Source organism: Arachis hypogaea, chromosome 17 (genome assembly GCF_003086295.3).
Source record: "Arachis hypogaea cultivar Tifrunner chromosome 17, arahy.Tifrunner.gnm2.J5K5, whole genome shotgun sequence".
NCBI classification, from domain to species: Eukaryota; Viridiplantae; Streptophyta; class Magnoliopsida; order Fabales; family Fabaceae; genus Arachis; species Arachis hypogaea.
The window spans coordinates 128,310,759-128,332,396 of record NC_092052.1 but is presented as its reverse complement, the minus strand read 5'-3'; the positions used below and the strand labels follow the sequence as shown (position 1 = coordinate 128,332,396).

Below are 21,638 nucleotides of genomic sequence, written 5' to 3'. Positions count from 1 at the left end.
GTTATTGCAATAAATCAATAATCACAACTCAAAACATACTTGTTCTTATATGAATGAACTTTTAAGGTATATCTCGCCGTAGAGAGAATTAAGTTTGTCTCTTCATCTATAGAGAATGTATACTTCCGCAAGAAGAAGAATGCACGAAGAGCGGATACCTGCAAAAAATACTCAAATAGATATAAAAAGTATTTTTTATAAGTATAGAATTAATAAATGATATTTATGTTATGACCGTTTGGTTATTAAGATAGAAATGATGGTCATTAAATTGGTAATAGATGTCTATTACAAGTAAAAAATAAATGATAATTAAGATCGAATTATAATTTATATTGAGTAACAAATCAATACTTGTCAAAGTTAAATTGTGATCAACTCCTTTTAAGGTACTTAGATGACTGAATTAGTGGTTTAAACAGTAAATTATTTATCGAATTGATTCCAAGGCTTGCAATTTTGGAATTAATTCCAAATGCCTTACTGGTGGTGCACCGTGGACCTCCATAGGAATTTATTTATATTATGGTATTCTGCAACCCTTTTTGTTGCGAACAAGATGATTTTCAACAAATTTAATCATTGTTGATCAGGTCGATTACAATTCTATCCAAAAGTTTCAATCTGGTCAAATCATTGATTTTTATTTAAATTGGTCGGTTCAATCTGGTTGTAAACAATTATAAATTTATCAATTTCGATCATATTTTGAAAGCATGGTAACATAGTAAATATGTTGTAACTCATAAACGAAATAAGAACAAGATTATAGAACTAATAAAGAATCAACTCATTTAAGTCAACACATAAAAAAAATATTTATTTTAATTTTTAAATTATTCTTTTATCTTTTTTTTTTCTAATATTTTCTTCTAACACTTTAATTTCACCTACCATTACTAGACATCACAATTGTTATCGGCCCTGCATGCCACCTGTGGTACTAAGCTAGAAAATAAGATTGTAGATAAGAAATTATATGAACCGTATAATTTTTAAATTGATGTATGAAGAATATGAAAAGGGGTTACAAAAAAGATACACTCCTATTCGAATGGAAACTCACTCCTACATAAATGATCCCAAAAATTTCTCTAACTATATTATTCCATTGTAACATTTCACTATATAATATCTATTCTGTAACTAACTGGCCAAAATGGCAAAAGATAGAATTATAATAATCCCTATTCATTAATTCACAATGTAATCTTGCATTCAATTGGGTTTCTTCATGGTTCTCTTGGGTCAATTGTTGATGGCTCAACCTCCTCTAATTCACTTTCAGCACTAGCTTCCTCAAATTCTACCCTTTCTTCCGCTATTGGTCCTATTTCTGGCCCAGTATCCTCCAATAGCCTATCAATCATTCCTCCCTCCACTATAACCTTGTCCACAAGGTCTGATTTAGGAAACAACATGTGTAACTCCTCAATGTCCTCCCAAGTTGTCTCCTCACGTGAAGCTCCTTCCTAATCCACAAGAACTTGGGTGCGAGGTCTGTCCGACTGGTGACAAGACGCCATCCCAGAATTGCAAGGGATTCAGTTGAAGTGAATATGGCAAGTCAGCCATCGAGAGAGGTTCCACCGGCAGTGGTCCATGAAATTGCTTTAGCACAGACACATGAAAAATTGGGTACAACACATAAGTGGGTGGCAACTCGAGACAGTAAACTACATTCCCTATCCTCTGTTTAATTTGATAAGGTTCATAAAAATGTTTTCGCAACTTATTATATTGAGTCCTTGTGAGTGATAATTGCTGATATGATTTATTCTTCAATAGCACCCAATCCCCCTCCTGAAATTTGTTGTTCCACTAGTGTGCATCTGCTTGTCGCCACATTTTTTCCTGAGCACACTGCAGGGTAAAACGCGATTCCCTATCCAAAGCGTTCCTAACGCGTAAAATGTCATCCATCTCTAACACTTGAACTAAACCTAGAATGTATCCTGGTAATGAGCACATAGCATAGCCATAGAATAGTTCGTGAGGTGACATGTCAATAGCCATCTGCCCAAGCTAGGTAGGAATCCCACTAAGAGGGATATGAGTAAGCGAATACACGTAGGTACTGTTCTAGCATTCTGTTTACAACCTCAGTTTATTTGTCGTTCTAAGGGTGATATGTTGTACTGAAATGTAGTTTAGTTCCATTAAATTCAAATAAATTTCTCCAGCATCTGCTCATGAAAATTGGATCCCTGTCTGAGACCATAGCTGCAAGGTAACTATATAGCTTGACCATTGAAGTAGTGAAAGCTTTCATTGCATCTTTGGCACTGAAACCAGTTTCAACGGGGTAAAGTGCCCCATCTTGCTAAATCTGTCCATCATCACTAAGATAGCATTAAAACCAATTCACTTTGGCAATTGCACAATGAAATCCAATGAAATTTCATCCCATGACTTCAATGGAATTGGTAACGGTTGGACCAACCCTTGTGTTTTAGCCGGCATGTATTTAGTGACTTGACAATCTATGCACTACTCAATGTATCGCTGCACATCCACCCTCATCCCGGGACAAAAAAAAAACGTCACTTAAAGCTTTATAGGTCTTAAGAACCCCATGTCCACCTATTAGCGAAGAGTTGAGTTCGTGTAGGCGTGTTTGACTCATCCCTTGATAGTCCGGCACCCACTCACGGCTTAGTACAATAAAATTCCATTCTTAGTCGTATACGCGAAGTCAAGTTTGCCCGCCTGTAATTGTTGGTGCAAATTCTGGAACTCCTTGCAATGCGCATTAGCATCGTTCAATGATTGAATTAAAGAATTCTACATTGTGGAGATGGCTTGAAAGTTTGCCTATGGTAGTATATTAGGGTAACGAGATAAAGTGCCAGCAACTTGATTCAAACGTCCCAGTCGATATTGAATCTCAAAATCATATCCAAGTAGCTTAGTCAAATAGTATTGCTGATTCAGAGTGAGAACCACTTGAGACATAAGCTCTGAGTCCCTGATGATCTATTTTGATAGTGAACCGTTTGCCTAAGAGATAATGACGCCATTTAGCAATAGCTTGTGTGATGGCATAGAGCTCTCTCAGATAGGCAAATGATAGCATCATTTTATTGCTAAGTTTCTTATTAAAGTGTGCAATAGGGTGACCCTCCTAGGATAATACAACCCCTAGCTACTTCTATCTGAGATGAATTGGTCTCAACGGTGAACTATTTTGAAAAGTTCGGAAGAGCTAGCACCAAGGTTTAAATCATCAGAGTCTTCACTTCAAAAAATGCTCGATTTGCCTCTTACCCCCCAAAAGAAGTTGTTTTTCTTCAACAACTCGGTGAGCAGGTGCGCAATGTGGGCATATCGTTTAACAAATTTTTGATAGTACTCCGTTAGGCCTAGAAAACCTCATAGTTGCTTCAATGTCGTTGGCTTCGGTCATGCTTGAATAGAGTCAATCTTGAAGAGATCCACCTTCACTTCCTCAGCACCCACAATATGACCAAGGTATTCAACTTGCCATGTCCAAAGAGGCATTTGGATCTCTTGACAAAAAGATGATGCTGAGCCAAAGTGGTGAGGATCAAAGCTAAGTGTTGGAGATGCTCCTCCCATGTCTTACTATACACCAAAATATCATAAAAAAAAAACACCAATAAACTTTCGTAAATAAGGCCAAAAGACCTTATTCGTAGTTGCTTGAAAAGTTGAAAGAGCATTGGTGAGCTCGAATGACATCACTACGAACTCATCGTGGCCTTGGTGGGTCCAAAAAGTGGTCATCAGTATAGCCTTATCATTCATGTGGATTTGGTGATAATCAGATCTTATATTAATCTTAGAAAAAAATTCAGCACCGAATAGTTCATCCAAAATCTCCTCTATCGTTAGAATAGGAAACTTATCCTTAACCGTAATGACATTGAGCGCTCTATAGTCCACACAAATCGCCAACTACCATCCTTTTTTTTCACCAATAGGATAGGGATCGAGAAATCACTTTGACTTTCACGGATGATGCCCGTCTCTAACATTTTAGCTACTAATATCTTTATTTCTTCCTTTTGGAAGTGGGGGTACTTGTAGGGTCTTACACTCACCAGTTGAGACCCCAGAACTAGGTGAATTTGGTGATCAATCTCTCGATACGGTGGAAGTGCAGTGGACTCATCTAAGACTACACTGTGCTCCTCAAGAACGGGTTGCAACTCGGTTGAAATTGAAACTCACTAGCTTCCTACCTCTGCTATCTGAAGTATTTTAAGATGATATAAGGTGGTCATAACATCAGCAGTCACCAATTTCTGCAACATCTTGTTGCTAATAGCCTCAGCTTGTAATAAATGTTTCCCTTAAAGCTCTATGGAAATGCCATTCACCACAAACTCAATGGTTAGCAGCCATACTGAGTCTTGACGTACCCTAGACACATAAGCCATTGAATCCCAAGGACAGCATCAGCACCTTATAAATCCATCACAAAGATACTAACAAAAAATTGATAGCCTTGCATGATAAGAGGGACCTCCTCACATGCAGCCCTGCGTTCTATTATATCTCCATTGCCCTTCAAAACTTGTAGTGATGTAGTTTGTGTAATAGAAAAATATAACTTTTCTGCAACACTAGCCTTCACAAAAATTATAGAAACTTCCTCCATCAATCAATACCATCACTAGTTGTCCTTTATACATTCCTTTCAATCGAAAGGTAGTGGGTTGATACTGTCCTATCATAGCACTAAAGCTAATTTCTGGCTGAATTGGTTCTACTACCACCGAACTGGCCACCAGGGGGGATTTGCACCACTTTTGGATCTGACTTCTTAAGTAACTCTTGCATTTCTTCCTTCCTAATGAGTAGGTAACAAGTGATTTTGCATCTATACCTTGGAAATCACTTCTCCTCACAATGATAGCATAGGCCCTTCTTCCTTTTAAGTTTAATTTCTAATGTCGATAGTTTCTTGAAGGGTGGAGTACGGTTTGTGTGGGTGTTTTAATTAGGCGTATAAATTGAAATCGGGTTAAAATTGGGTTTTAAGGTTGGGGTTTTTTAGGGTGGTTGCATTGGGGCGATTAAAAATAGTAGTGTTTGTTATATTTGTTGTAGTGTGTTTCTTATGTGATGGATTTGTGATTGTGAATTTTTGTTCACATGTAGCTTGGCTAACAAAATTGTAGTAACATAAGTGGTAGGTTTGGCAAACAATAGTTCACATACACTTGAGATAGTCCTGTAGTCCAGCTACAAAAAGGGATATTAACCATTCTTCACTGAGGCCTATCACATGGTTGGAGATTTTCTCAAACAAACTTTGATATTCAGCAATACTATTAGTTTGTTTCAGCTCCTTAAGAGCCGCCTTCGGATCATAAAATTGGCTTTGACCGAATCAAACCAACAAAACATCCAGAAATGACTCCCAGATATGTCTTATATTGTTATTGATGATCCATCTGTACCAGGAATACGCAGGTCCAGAGAAGTGAAAAGAGAGCATACATACTCGTATTTTGGTTGGAACTGAATACCATTTGAAATATTCTTTGGCCTTGAATGTCCACCCCTCTACTTTCTCTCCATCAACCAACGGAAGGTCGATCTTGAGAATGTGATTCACGATTTGAGAGGAGCCAATGCTCCACTGAGCTCTGGAGCTATGTGGCCAGTCCTTGCTCATCAAGGTCTGGTTGAATTCTCTTTATCTTCAAGGCATCTTTCATCATTCCTTAAATTTCTCGCAAAGAATGCTCCATCTCATCCATTCCAAGCATTGGTGACTCCGATTTGACTTGAGACTTCAATGTGATCCCGTTGAAGTGCAACAATCTCCGTCTGCCAAGTGAGTTCATCAGGGATGGTCATCTCTCTCAATGAGAGCACCAAATGTTAAGCTAGAAAATAAGATTGTAGATAAAAAATTGTATGAACTGTAGAATTATTGAATTAATGAAAAAAAAAGATGAAAAGGGATTACAAGAAAGATACACTTCTATTCGAGTGGGAGCTCACTCCTATGAGAATGATCCCAGAAATTTCTCTAACTAATTATTCTATTGTAATATTTCACTATATAATATCTATCCTGTAACTAACTGGTCAAAGTGGCAAAAGATAAAATTATAGTAGTTTTTATTTATTAATTCACAATGTAGTCTTGCATCCAATTAGGTTTCTTCCTAATTCTCTTAGGTTCAATTGCTGATGGTCTAACATCCTCTAATTTACTTTCAGCACTAGCTTTCTCTAGTTTCACTCTTTTTTCTACTATTAGTCCTATTTCTGGTTTAATATCCTCCAATAGCCTATTATGTGGCCTACTATCATCGATCATCTGCTATCTCTAACTGCTATAAATCCTAAACTTTAAACCTTAAATTATAAACTATAAATTTTATATTTTAAACTAGTTTTATTTTATTTGATATTTAAATACTTTTACTTGAGTTTTGGATAATTTATTGCTTTTAATTTTAGATATTTATTTTTAATAATCAATTTTAAGTGAGAAATATTGAGTATAATATTGGCTAGGAGTTTGACTCTCAAAACTTTCTCATAAAACAAATAAGAAAGCAAATAAAGTAAAATTAAATTTGGCCAGTACATCTTAAATTGTTTCTTAAATTGTTTTTAAAAAAATGACAATAGTAAATATATTTTATACATAAGCTATCATATGATTTATCTGTTATGGGAATAAATCGACACAATATATAATTTTTAAATAATCGTATTAGATGTACATTAAAATTAATCTCTAAAATTAATTACTAGAATATAATATATATTAAAATATAAAATATACATTAAAAATAAATTAAGATACGTATATATTTATATATAAATACATAATAATTATTTTTAATAACTAATCATAATGTACATCTAAATTTTTTATTCTAAATACATCAATGATTAAAAAAAAAGTTTTGATTCTTTTAAGATAAAATTAAAAATATACTAAAAAAATTATCATACGCAATATACATCTTTTTTACTTTTTAAATTTAGTAATAATTTTTATTTTTTGTCTAATTCTACTCTTCACCAAAAAAAATTTGAATAATATTACACATTTAAATTTTTTTATGAATCAAATTCAATCAAATTAAATAATAAAATTTAAAATAATATTATTCATAATTAATTTTTATTGATATTAAACTAATTTAATTAAATTTAATTAACAAAAATATTTAAATGTGTAACCTTATTTAAAAATGAAAAAGTCTACGGAGCCAGTAACTTTTGTGTTTTCTGACCAGTACTTAACTATCAAAATAAAAGTAAATATTTTTTCACCATTAGATATAACACCATTAAAAACACTATTAATGACCAATTGATAATTACAAAATACCAAAATTACTGGTTCCTACCATTCTTCTTTAAAAATGCTCTTGATGTATAGATACCGAGAGGGCTCAAAGTATTGCTTCAAAGTTGTATCCCTGAACGCTGGTTGGAATAATAATAGTAAGTGGGTGGGCTTGAAAAGTTGTATTTACACAAGAGTGTAGTAGTTATCATGGTGTTATGTCTATCATCACACAAGAAAGAATTGAAGAATATTAATACAGCGATGGCGAGTAGATTAGAGGGGGACCATATATATAGCAGCAGATGCCACAAACCCTTCATTCCCTCGTAACGTGAACTGCTCCGCCACGCATTTTTCTATCCAGTAATATTAAGGAGATAATAATTTAAAATTATTTTATTTAATTTAATATTTATAATTATATGTATATAATATTTAATATTATATATTTATTTTAAAAATAATTAACAAATATAAAAAATAATTTTAATTAATTTTTATTATCTTTTAAATATTTTTTACTTCTATGATGATACACAGTTTGATCGCTAATATATCCTTATTCCTCGAATTTAATAGAATCTAGTATTAGTTCTTGATATATGCAGTATTAGTTCTTCATCTGTTTGATTAGGAAATATCGTGGAGAAGCTAAAAACAAATATATATGCGCATGACACGGCACATTTTCGCGTGCTTTCAATGAACTCATTTTTCTCGCTAGTCCACGCACTAGTTCGCATAAAGTGGTCCATGCCTATCTTTTGTTACTTAGTTGTCCAGATATACAGGATTACTTCTTTTGTGTTTATTACTATTCGATTCGAAGAAGACTCATGTAAACACCAGTAGTATATATAATTGAGCTAGATCATATCCAAAGTAAATAGTACAATCTACAAATATAATGTTAGAATTTTAAAAGAGTCGTGTTAAATAAATAAATTACAATGAAAAGTTTCTCTTTTATATATACTTACAAAACCAATGTAAGTTGGCACAGATGGATGAAGGTCTGTGTCCCTTAATCATCTCTTCCAGGTTCGATACTCACTTTATATGCCTTTGCAGTATCTGAGGGATTAGTCATTGGACTTCCGGCCTGATGGATATCTTTGTGCAAACAAACAAAATATATACTTGCAAATTTTCATATTAATGACAAAAATACTATATGCGAATTAATAAAAATCAACTACTATATGTCGTATATATTTATATATGTTATTTTATGATTGATTGGTAATTAATTTTATATATATATATATAATAAGTAACAAGTAGTAATTTAAAAAAAAATTAAAACTAGTATATACTTAGTACGAATATGATCAAAATTACAGAAATTTTGGCAAAAAAAGATAGTTTAATAAATAGTAATTATCACTTAATAAAATATATTTTTATGCCAAATTTAACATTAAGGTTGTTTAAATCATTAATATTAATTAAAAATAAATATTTAAATAGTTTAAATAATCAATACGATATTTTAAGACAAATATCCAATTAGTTTTGTCGTAAAAAAATTATAAAATCCAAAATAACATAACTTTGAGTTAATTTAAGCATTTCCCAAAGGTACTTTTTGTAACAAATAACAATGGGTACTATATCCTAATTCATAAACCCAAAATAAACTACCGAACCCGTGCAGCAAAGTTAGGAAGTTAGTCCTTGTTTTCTCCGTAAGAATTGAATCCACGCGAATATGCATAGCTTTATAGGCAATGCAATTAATGGTACCCAATAATAATCACTTATATATATTACCATACTTGTAAATGTTGAATTAATTAAATAATTATTCACCCAATGTAGATTACATAAATAATTGATAGCATATAAAAGGGGATCTAATCTAATAATGATATATATACTATATTCTTCAATCATTTCTCAACTTTCTGATACCATTACCATCCCTTCTCCGAATTCTCAATTTTCTTCCAATACAGCCACCTAAGCTCTGTAGTATCAACCATTTCAAGCAAATTGACACATACATCATTTTCAACTAAGCTTGTCTTTGTTCTATGATGCTGGGGCTGGCTCTTGTGTTATTCAATCCACATAGCAAACAATAATAATGTACATATAAGTACACAGTTTTTGTAGCAGAGTTCGTCCAAACACTTCAAACAAAAACAAAAACATGGGTTCAGAGGCCACAGAGCAATCTTCTGAGAGGTCTCAATGGGTGCTCAATTCTCCCAATCCACCACCTCTAACCAAGAAGCTTTTTGGTCCTCTGAAGAACAGTAACAACTTCTTTTTCTCTTCATCCTCATCCAAGAAGGAAACTCGCAGCGGACGCGCCGTTTCCTTCTTGGCGAGTTTGTTCCCAATCCTTAGCTGGTTCAGAACTTACTCAGCTACCAAGTTCAAGGATGATTTGCTATCTGGTTTAACTCTTGCCAGCCTCAGCATACCCCAGGTAAGTAGTGTGTAACATTTTATACTACCAGCAATGTGAAAAAGAAAAAAATGTTACATTTTTATTAGCTCTATTCATTTTAAATCTGATGATGCAGAGCATAGGATATGCAAATTTGGCCAAACTTGATCCTCAATATGGCATGTGTGAGTATCTAATGTTTTCTAATCATAGTTTTAAATTGCAACAGCAAAATTGCATTTTGCAGCCGCATTTTAAAACCATATATATTTTTATGTAAGACCACTTCTTTGGGCACATGCTGAATTTGTTACATATATTAATACAGACACTAGTGTCATTCCTCCTGTTATCTACTCACTAATGGGGAGTTCAAGAGAAATTGCTATTGGACCTGTGGCGGTTGTGTCAATGCTGCTATCTTCTCTGGTTCCAAAAGTGGTAGATCCTGATGCTCACCCAAATGACTACAGAAACCTTGTCTTTACAATCACTTTGTTTGCCGGAATCTTTCAAACTGCGTTCGGAGTTCTAAGGTGCTAAGTTATATTCCTTACAGATTCTTTAACTATCAAGCTATAAATTTTGTGTGTTTATTATGTTATATAATATGTAGATTTGAGTCCACTCATAATACTACTGTTGTAAAATTGTGAATCTTGTATAGTACTAATAAGAGATGCTTATTGTTTAAAATCTTGGATTGCAGGTTGGGATTTCTAGTGGATTTTCTTTCACATGCTGCACTTGTGGGATTCATGGCAGGTGCAGCCATTGTTATTGGTCTTCAGCAGCTCAAGGGGTTGTTGGGGCTCACTCACTTCACTACCAAAACCGATGCAGTAGCAGTCTTGAAATCTGTTTATGCTTCACTCCATCAACAAATTACATCCTCAGAAAAAGTGAGTATAGGTATGAATTTCAAATAAAGTAACATACACAATTTGACAAATGATTATAACTTGTTTTATTTTGGTTGACAGTGGTCCCCTCTTAACTTTGTCATCGGGTGTTCATTCCTGATTTTCCTTTTGACTGCACGGTTTATTGTAAGTAATAATGAAATTATTATTTATTAGTACCTCTTTTTTTTTATTAATTGATTTGAAATTTTGATGATGTCAAACTCGTCTGATATTTTCAGGGCAGAAGGAACAAGAAACTTTTCTGGCTGCCAGCTATTGCTCCTCTTCTATCGGTTATTCTGTCAACTTTGATTGTTTTCTTGTCAAAAGCTGATAAGCATGGGGTTAATATAATAAAGCATGTTCAAGGAGGGCTTAATCCAAGTTCAGTTCACAAGTTACAATTAAAAGGCCCACATGTTGGACAAGCTGCTAAAATTGGATTGATTTCTGCCATTATCGCTCTCACCGTGTGTTAATTCACTCCCTTTAATTTCATTTCGTTTTATGCTGATTTATGAATAAACCGAAATAACTAAGATGATTTATTTAATTAATTATTCATTCTTATCTATATGATTCAGGAAGCAATAGCTGTTGGTAGATCTTTTGCTAACATCAAAGGATACCATCTTGATGGGAACAAAGAAATGTTGGCAATGGGCTGCATGAACATTGCAGGATCATTAACTTCATGCTACGTGTCAACTGGTGAGTGGATACATCTCAAATCATGTTAGGAAATAAGGTCAACATGTCAAATTATCTAACATAACTACATCACATGAAAATAAATATCTCTAATATTCATAGATGAGTAGGGAGTCAATGGAATATTTGTATAATATGTACAATAGACTATATAAGTTAAAAAATGAACATCACTTATATTATCCAGAATAATCATCCGAATATTAGAGATAATAAACATCTCATCCCAAAAATTTAAACTGATTTTAGAGTTCATCAAAGACCGAACTTTTGACTTTTTGGATCTAGAACTTTAATACCATATCATGATACTACTCATCCCAAAAATTTCAGCTAATCGAAAAAGATAATACTAATGGTTATATCTTTAGTACTTCTCTAAACCTCCATGGTACACTGGCTCCCTATGCTCTCTCTTCATAGTTATACCAAGTAAATGGAAATGCTGACATGACAATGTTATGGCGAATCTGATTTAGATATTATTGTTGATACAGGTTCGTTCTCAAGGACAGCGGTGAATTTCAGTGCAGGGTGCCAAACAGCAGTATCAAACATAGTGATGGCGGTAACGGTGCTTCTATGCTTGGAATTTTTTACAAGACTATTGTACTATACTCCAATGGCAATACTTGCTTCTATAATCCTCTCAGCATTGCCTGGGTTGATAGACATTGGTGAAGCTTATCACATATGGAAGGTTGATAAATTCGACTTTCTTGCATGTCTTGGTGCTTTCTTCGGAGTCTTGTTTGTATCCGTTGAGATTGGTCTTCTTATTGCTGTGAGTTACATATCTACCTCCACCATATTTTGTTTCTTTAATTTTCAACAGTTTTTGACCTTTTGATTTAGGTGAAAACTCCCCTGCAGTCAACTTCACGTGAAGTTGATAAATAAGAGCCATTAAATAATTTGAATAATTTGACTAAATTTTCATCTAACGGCTCTCAGTTATCAACTTTACGTAAAGTTGACTGTACCTGAGTTTCTACCTTAACACCTGCATAATTAAATAGATAATTAGTTTTTATTTACTCATACTAGCTATTACTAAGATTATGTTTGGTTGACTTTTTGGTTCGTTTCAATAAAGTCGTTTTTTCTCTTAATCCTGTAGAAAATAAGTTTCTTTGATTAGTATGCTATATGAAAAGCTAAGGACAGTGGTAACTTTTTTGTTTTGTTTCTTAAAAAGTAGTCATGTATTTTATAAATTCAAACGATTAATTTTAAAATCATGTTGGACTCCTGATTAAATTACAACATACAGTTAAATACAGTAAAAGCATTCCCTAATACAAAATTAAAAAATAACCAAATAATAGAAGAAAAAACATTTTTTTTAAAAGTTATAATAAACACATTTAAATAACATAACGTATTTTATAAAAAAATAATTTTAATGTATATTTTATATTATAATATATTTTATAATAATAATACTAATAATTTATTTTTTATATACATATAAAATAATTATAAAAAATATATATTAAAAGGGATCAATGAATTATTACATATTAAAAAATGAATTAAAATTTACGGATTACTAACATTTGTGAAAAAGAATCACATGTCTTATGAGCTACAAATAATTCACATGACAAATGGGCCCTTTCGGCTTGCATATAGCGAGTTAGGTTTTTAATTAGGCCAATTCTATAGTATCTTTTATTTGATATCTAACATTTGTCTAAATTATTTTTTTATAATAATTTTAAAATATTTAAAATATTTAATTTTTATATTTTTAAATTTAAAATTAATTATTTAATTTATTTTAACAATTAGGCAATATTTTTAGGCAACATAACAAACGACCATTCAATTATATTATTTGTGCTTGGTAGGACAGAAATTATGTCTTACACGAAACTGGAATTGGCCTAGTGAAAAGCTTGGTGGGTTCCATCTCTATCATAATCTGACCTAAATAATTGTGTTGTCTCATGAATGGCTGAAAATTATTTGTCGGAATTTGCAAGTAGACTCTAATCAACAAATCTGAGCCAATCATAGCTTTTTCATGGTTGACTTTATGATCCGTCGCTGACCACCCCCAAACTATCAATGTTTTATAATTAAGCAATTTTATATGATTGCATTATGCACAATACATTAGCCCATTAACTCATACTCTAGGAAAATTTTCAAATATTTCAAGTGTTTCAATAAAATACTAACATTTCTAGAACACTTGCAAACCTTCTGTATTATTGCGGGTTTTTTCTTGTTCTTCTTGCTAGCCACTATTGATATGTGTGGTAGTGTGGGGTTGATGGTGTCCTGACCCATAAAATAGATAGATAAATAAATAAATGAAAAATAAAAAATGTGGATTGAAGATGAAGATTCTCGTCTTGACAATTTTCAAATCCCAAACCTTTTTTCTTTAATTTATATCCAATCAATAGTCTTCAATGATGGTTACTTTCAGTGAATAGTATGGCCACTAAAATTCTTCTTAGAATAGAATCAAATTTTCCTTTTAAGACAAAACACAAAAATCCAATTAGAATTAGAACAAAAATGTGTGGACCAATTAAGAGTTATGCTATTCTTATCATTTTAATATTCCCTGAACAACTTACTATAGACGGTAGCCTCTGCATCTGTGACTAGCTAATAGGTTTTTAATCACTTTGATTAGTTAACCACTAATGTCTAATTAACTTGATTTGTGCAGGTTTCAATCTCATTTGCAAAGATACTATTACAATCAATTAGACCAGGTGTTGAAATTCTAGGGAGAATTCCAACCACAGAAGCTTATTGCGATGTTATCCAGTATCCCATGGCCATAACCATTCCTGGGATACTGGTCATTCGCATAAGCTCCGGCTCACTCTGCTTTGCGAATGCCGGTTTTGTCAGAGAAAGGCATGAAATTTAATAAAGTTCACAAAATAATGACTTGTTACATGGACTATATACATGCTTAATAATTAATAAATGATGTTTAATTATTTGGGATTAAAATTGTTCACTACTTGTTGGCAGAATCCTGAAGTGGGTAGAGGATGAAGAACAAGATAACATTGAAGAAGCTGCTAAGGGAAGGTTGCAAGCTATAATCATTGACATGACCGGTGAGTATTAAAACTAATAAACTCTAAATCCTAAACGCTAAACTATCCATCGATGATGATTGACCCTATGCAATTCTCTTTGATAGACCTCACGAATGTTGATACTTCCGGAATCTTAGCACTGGAGGAACTGCATAAGAGATTGCTTTCACTTGGTGTAGAAGTAACAATGACATGAACTTTTCTATTTCTTGAAGCCTCATGAATGTTTAATTTCTATTTGGTTTTAAAGTTTGAGCTGTTGTTATGTGTTTTTTGCAGTTGGCTATGGTAAATCCAAGGTGGGTAGTGATTCACAAGCTTAAAGTGGCAAACTTTGTTGATAAAATTGGAAAAGAAAGGGTTTTTCTTACTGTTGCTGAAGCCGTAGATGCTTGTCTATCTTCTAGATTTGTCAACACTGCTTGATGATGATTTGGTGTCTCTTGTAACATAATAATGTATGCATAATTATATTGAAGTATCTTAGTACATAGCGTATTATATCAAAGTATCTTCTAGTCTAGCATAAAATGTAAGTGACATTTAAGATTGTGTACGGTTTGGAGTGATGAGATTGAGTCTATCTCATATGTCAAGTTAAATTTGGGCATCATAATGTTATATAATTAGAGATAGGAAAAGAGTCAATTTTGATCATTCAATCTCACATTGAATGTCAAGATTGTAAATTATTCGAGGGACATATATGAACCTAGTTTTACCAAAATTGTTTTCTTATTTGTTGATCAAATGAATTGCATAAAAAATTAAGGTCATGTCATCGGTTGACTCATAGATGGATAATCAAATAATAAGGAATTTTTTTTATTTTGGTGACTGAAAAAGAAAAACAACCAAACATAAAAGAAAAGAAAAAACAAAATCCTAAAGGACAAAAAAGACGTAGGACGATCTAGTTGAATATTCAGTTCAAACTCTTTCCAAGGCACTAAAAGCTCGACATGCGGAGAGTACGATTTTATTGTCGTCTTTGCCATGGTGTCCGCTACGGTGTTTGTATCTCTCAGGATCAAGCGAAAATCAACACGTTACTTTCAAGTCATGATATCGATGACTTTAAGTATCAAAGGATCTACACAACCAGCAGTATCATGAGAATTGGTAACAAGATTGTAAACCTTCAGACAGTCTGTTTTACAAATCACATCTCTTTGTCCCAAGTCTCAAGCTAACAGAAATCCTCTCCAAATAGCAAACAACTCTCTTGGAAGAATATTGCAGCTCTCAGTCGTTCCCAAGCAGCCACCTTGGCAGTTTTTCTTCCAGTTCCTGCTAACACAGACAAAACCAATCCAATCACCAGAACCAGGATAACTAGCATCACAATTGATCTTAAAAGTACCCAATAAAGAGGGAACCCAAGAGCAACTAATCATAGAAGGAATAAAAACTCGTTGCAATTCAAAAACATTCCGAAGCTCTTTCTCCAAGGCTAATGCCATACGAGTCACTTTAAAGGGTGTCCAAGACCCCTGATGATTAAAAATCTCATTATTCCTAACTCTCCAAATCCACCAAATATCAGAAAATAATCTAAAAGGATGCTCTTTGCTGAGGAACAAGAACCAACTCTTCAAATCCAAAGGGAGATAGGAAATCTCTAGAGACTACCAAACAAGTTTGGCTTTTGGGTAATTCCGAATACAATGAAAAACTATTTCCTGGCAAATCAACCAACTGAGGCAACTATCTGAAGGAATCAGGCCTCTCCTTAAACGAAAAACAATAGTGGGAAGTGCTTTTCGAAGATAAAGCTAGGCCAAGAATTTAATCTTTTCCAAAACAAGCTGACGCCAAAAACAAAATCAATTCCCTCTCTCCTCCCATCCAAACACCTTCTTGCAAAGACAAAGGTAGTCATTGCGAGCATCATAAATCTTAGACACCACTCCAAACCAAGTCCAGCCTACCACTGAACCCGCTTGCTCATCCGTATTGTAAGAAAGAATGTTGTCATGCAAAACCTGGTGAAGAGGAGAATAAACCTTCTCAAGCTACCACTTTCCAGCTGACCAAAGATCTAATGTGAACATAATCCATCTCATTACAAAGCTGTCCCTCTTTTCTTCATTTAGAATACCAAAAATTCTGATCCAAATCACCAATGCACCATTTAAAACCATTCTTCAGAATATCCCAAGTTTTACATAGACTCTTCCAAACATAAGATCCTTTAGATGCCGAGTGGCTGAACTCGTCACCCAAAGAACAACGGTATTTATCTACCAGCAGCTGAACCCAAAGCTTGTGAGGGTGATGAAATAGTTGCCAAACTAGCTTACCAAGAAGAGCAACATTAACACAAAATGAATCTCTAATTTCCAAACCACCAAACTTCTTTGGGGTGATCAAAACCTTCCAACTAACAAGATTTAGCCCGCGACCATTGGCATGACCTTTCCAGAGAAAAGTCCTCATCATGAATGCTATAGAGTTTGTTATTCCTTTAGAAAATAGAGAGACTTGCATGTGGTAGGTAGGAATATCAGCCACAACCGAATTGATCAAACAGAGCCTACCCGCCCTGTTGAGTAAACACTCTTTTCAACTGGCTAACCTTTTTCGGATGTTATTCAAAACCTCATTTAAAGATGCTTTGATCAACTTAGCATGACTAAGAGTAATTCTAAGATATTTGCTTAAATTTGGATAAATCTGATGGATGACACCCTAATAAAGAGTTCTTTTCTTGTTGTGAAAACATTACGGGAACATAACGCTTTAGATTTTTTCAAATTAATCTTCATCCCAAAAGTTTTACAGAAATTCTCTAAGCCTGCCATCACATTTTAAACTTGACGCTTCTCCGCTTTACAGAAGAAAAATAAATCATCAGCAAATATGAGATGTGATATTTTTAGACCCCTCTAAAAATAGCAACCAGCTTCCACCGGCCCATATCAAATTAAATAATAACATTTGATCAACGGTGGAGTTTGAAAAGAATTTTTAAAAGACCAATATACATAATAAAAAATAATAAATAATATATTATTTTTAGAAGATGAACATTCTAACTATAAAGAAAAAATATTAAAGCAATTATATTAAAGTTATTTTGAATGATTTGTACTAAATAAAGAATAATTATTTAAATATTTTTATATAAATTTCATTTAACATAAAATTGTTTAATCTCATGTGTTTAATTTAAATGATATTGTCAAATTTAAAATTGTCCTCAAAATCTAATTCTAAAAAGTTAACGATAAACTCATTAAAGGTGACTTTTTAAATTTTTGAAATTTATATTTTATTTTTTTATTATTTATTAGAGTAATAAAACTATTACTACATGTTGACACAGTAGAATGACATAGCTTTTTTTTTAATATTAGTCTTTCTCTTTAAAAAAACTATAATTCTTTAATTTTTTATTATTATAGTTATGAAAAAATTAGAATATATAAAATATAAAATATGTAAAAAATTTATAGTTAGAATAATAAAGATTAACAATTTTAATATATACATATTGAATATTTAAATGTCTTTTTTTGGCAAAAAAATCAATTAAAGACCTAAGAATATATAAAATAATATTAAATTAAATAAATAAATAATTTCAAAATTTCTCAAAGATGATATAAGAAATTATAATTGCGTGAAACCTAGTTTGAAATTTAAAAAGTTGAAACTTTGAATATAATAACATTATAACACCAATACTTAGCTTATTGGCTTACGTATCTTGATATAAAAAAAGGGAAATGCTAATTGTACAATATTAATCAGCCTTTAATTATATTTAAATAATATTTAATTATTTTTTTAGTGTAACATATTTCTATTTTGTAGATACATATCTATAATTAGATTTTAATTTAAATTTAAATTTTAAAACTCACCCACTTCATTGGTGGTTACAGTGATTTTGCTTTACTTTAGTAACTTCACGTAACAGATACAGTTTTTTAAATTCCTTATTCTACGGGATATTCATACGCATTAGTGAATCCCAAACCAAAAAGAACGCTGCCAGCTGAATTCTCCATCTCGTCTTCATTGGTGAAGACCATCACCACCTTCCAGCTGAAGCACTCTCTCATTTTGCATTGGTGAAATGTATCATTATTTTCCACACATGTGTTTATGTAATTTGTTAAGAAATATCATGTTCAACATTTTTAATTATATTTTAATTTAAACATAAAAACATTCTGCTGATTTAATTGGAACAAGGTTGATCTTATTTAATTTTATTAATAAAGTTGTTGCAAATAAAGTATATAATCAACAATTAATTTAAAATTGTGTTGTTACTTTTCGATTATAATACATCTGATAGTATGATATTTTATACAAAATATTTTTAAAACACATCTAAAATCAGTCAACTTTAATAATACAATATAAATGTTAATAATACAATTATGAATGGTCGAATATAATTATATACATAAACTAAAATATTTTCAATTGTAGTTTCTTTTTCAATTGTAACACATCTAAAATATTAAGTTATACAAAAAATATTTTTAAAACACATCCAAAATCATAAATCTAAAATTTAAATTTAAACATTAAAAAATAATTGTAACACATCTAAAATTATGAAGTTATACAGAAAATATAAAATCATAAATCTAAAATCTAAATTTAAACATTAAAAAATAATTGTAACACATCTAAAATTATGAAGTTATACAGAAAATATTTTTGAAACACATCCAAAATCATAAATCTAAAATCTAAATTTAAATATTAAAAAATAATTGTAACACATCTAAAATTACGATGTTATACAGAAAATATTTTTAAAACACATCCAAAATCATAAATCTAAAATTTAAATTTAAACATTAAAAAGACAGCGTTGTAAATGAGCGCCGAAAAGGAGGAAGGCAGCGTTGAGGATGAGCGCGGAAGAGGATGAACGACAGCGGAGGATGACTTCTCGATGTGCACCTCTGAGTTTTTCATGTGCGCCTCGGAATTTTCGACATGGCACAAACGTGACTTCTCTGCTTCTTTGAGTATTTTGTACGAGTTTAATTAATAATTTGATAGTTTAAGGTTTATTTTATATTTTTAAAATCAAATTTTTGAATTTTGAATAATTTGATTTTTAGATATGTATTTAAATTATAATATATTAATAATTAAATATATTAAATCTGAAACAAAAATTTAAAATTTAAATTTTAAATTTCAGTTTTTTTAGATTGTATTTTGAATGTGTATTTAATTTTAAAAAGACAATAAATCTATTCATAATTTTTAGTTGTGTTTGTTTTAATTTTTTTAATTATTGTAATAAAAGGCTGAATGTTGTACGATTTTTAAAGGATACCTAGTTGAACCCAAAAAAAAAATCAATAAGATACTTCTTCAACTTGAAACTTGCAAAGCAACCAGCCAACCAATATGCTGAGTTCAAAATGAATGAAGAAGGTAGGTGTTGATCTCACAATACTAACTAAACGATGAGGAATTTTCGCCAAATAAATTATACATAATCTATCAAAATGTTTCACATATATATTTTTATAAAATATTTGATGGGTTATGGAAAAGATCTGTCCTTGATCTAGATCTTACAATAAATATCTCATGAGTGTTCTCCCACCACCTCTGACGATTTTTTTGAAAAAATGATGAAATGATGTGGTCATGACCCACATAACCTTCAATGAAGAATCATATAAGAGATAATCAATTTTAGAATTGGCCTTTTTTTTTTTGGTTGTCTAATTCAAAAAATAAAAATAAAAAAGATACATTTAAATAGATTTCTAAAAAATTTTACATTTAACATTTTTGTCTCTAACTAAATTTTACATTTATCATTTCAGTCTTACATAATATATGTGTGCCTTTATGCATGCATCGTCAATATATATCTATGTCACTTAACCAAAGATTTCATCTAGACAAATCAATCCCTCATTATATATACTATAATACAAATTGGTCCCCAATAATCATAATTATCAATCAAATAGATCTTTAATTATTTGTGTCATTAGACAAATAGGTCCTATTTGGGAGGCATTCGTTGAAAATTTATTTATCCCACTAAAATGTAGTGTTTTGAGTAACGGAGAAACGATGCCGTTTTGTATTTTTTAATGAAGACACCTATTTATCTGCTATTGACACGTGATATTGCCATAGCCACGTCACTTACTTAACAATCACATTGGATCTCTCCGTCAGTAGTTAATGGCTTTGATTAACAAAGAGACCTATTTCTCTTATGAAATAAAATTTAAGGACCTCAAAGATAATAAAATTTAGTTGAAAACAAAAGTGTCTAATGTAAAATTTCTTAAGAGCATATATGAATTTTTTTATTTTTTTGGGTAATGAAATGAGACTAAACCTCCCAAAAGAAAAAGATGTGTTTTTTTTTTTTAAAGGTCTTATTTTAGATGTTGTTAGAGCTTCAAGAAAAAGCAATAAGACCCAACAATAAGGAGCAAGGGAAAAAAAAAAAAAAGGATTACTGTTTACCCAAGAGAACCGCAATTTTTGTTTTTTGGGGGGCCTGATGAGACCCATGAGAACCTCAAAAGCAGAGAGATTTACCAAATGGCTAATCAAAAAATGAAGTAAAATAATTGAATGCAAATTTCTACTTTGAGAATATGTACTTGCAAACCCTAACATGTATATATTAGCAATCTCTGTAAGAGCCCGTTTGAAAAGTAGCACAAGCTAAAAGTAGAAATATATGACTTCTCTACTTTTCGATAAGTCATTCTACCACTTAAAAAAATTTAATTTCAAAACAAAAAAAATCTACTTTCTTTTTTCACTCTGTGAAAAATACTGACCCTTCACCACCATTTTCACGCAAGATCTGCTAGAAGCACTGGCCTTCCACCATAATTCCATCATCATTCTCATGCAATGTTCCAAATCTCACCATTTTCACGTAATAATTCATCTTATGGAAGTATTGAACAACCTACTGCATATATTCTTTCTAAGTATTTTTTATCATTTTATCACTTTATTTTTTATTATTAAGTTTGTATTTAACTGTGGTATGAAATTTCAGTTTTAATTTTATTTTTTTCATATGTGATTTTATAGCTTGCTATTATTTTTATAGTTAATTATAGCAAGTTCTTGACCTCAATAAAAGAGAAGAGAGTTCTAATAGGAGTAAAAAAAATAAAAAACAGCAACAAAATATACATTGACACGCATTTTATATTTATTTTTTATTTTCACCTACCATATCATACACAATATTAGTGATTAGGTTATATAAAATCAACATTCAATAT

The 21,638-nt window shown here is 31.6% G+C and overlaps 1 protein-coding gene and 1 long non-coding RNA gene across 2 annotated transcripts; both read left to right on the top strand.

The window, feature by feature from the left end:
- The first annotated feature begins 1,265 nt into the window (after positions 1–1,265).
- On the top strand, positions 1,266–6,007 carry LOC140181066 (uncharacterized). Its single transcript, XR_011875681.1, has 2 exons — positions 1,266–1,709; positions 5,433–6,007. It is a non-coding gene; the product is annotated as an uncharacterized lncRNA (long non-coding RNA).
- A 2,879-nt stretch (positions 6,008–8,886) lies between these two features.
- Positions 8,887–15,106, top strand: LOC112764917 (low affinity sulfate transporter 3). Its single transcript, XM_025810745.2, has 12 exons — positions 8,887–9,728; positions 9,826–9,874; positions 10,018–10,225; positions 10,399–10,591; positions 10,673–10,738; positions 10,834–11,064; positions 11,179–11,305; positions 11,803–12,089; positions 13,995–14,188; positions 14,309–14,397; positions 14,484–14,560; positions 14,659–15,106. The coding sequence occupies exons 1-12, from the start codon at positions 9,447–9,449 to the stop codon at positions 14,803–14,805; spliced, it is 1,950 nt and encodes a 649-aa protein (XP_025666530.1). The 5' UTR covers positions 8,887–9,446; the 3' UTR covers positions 14,806–15,106.
- Positions 15,107–21,638: the final 6,532 nt, after the last annotated feature.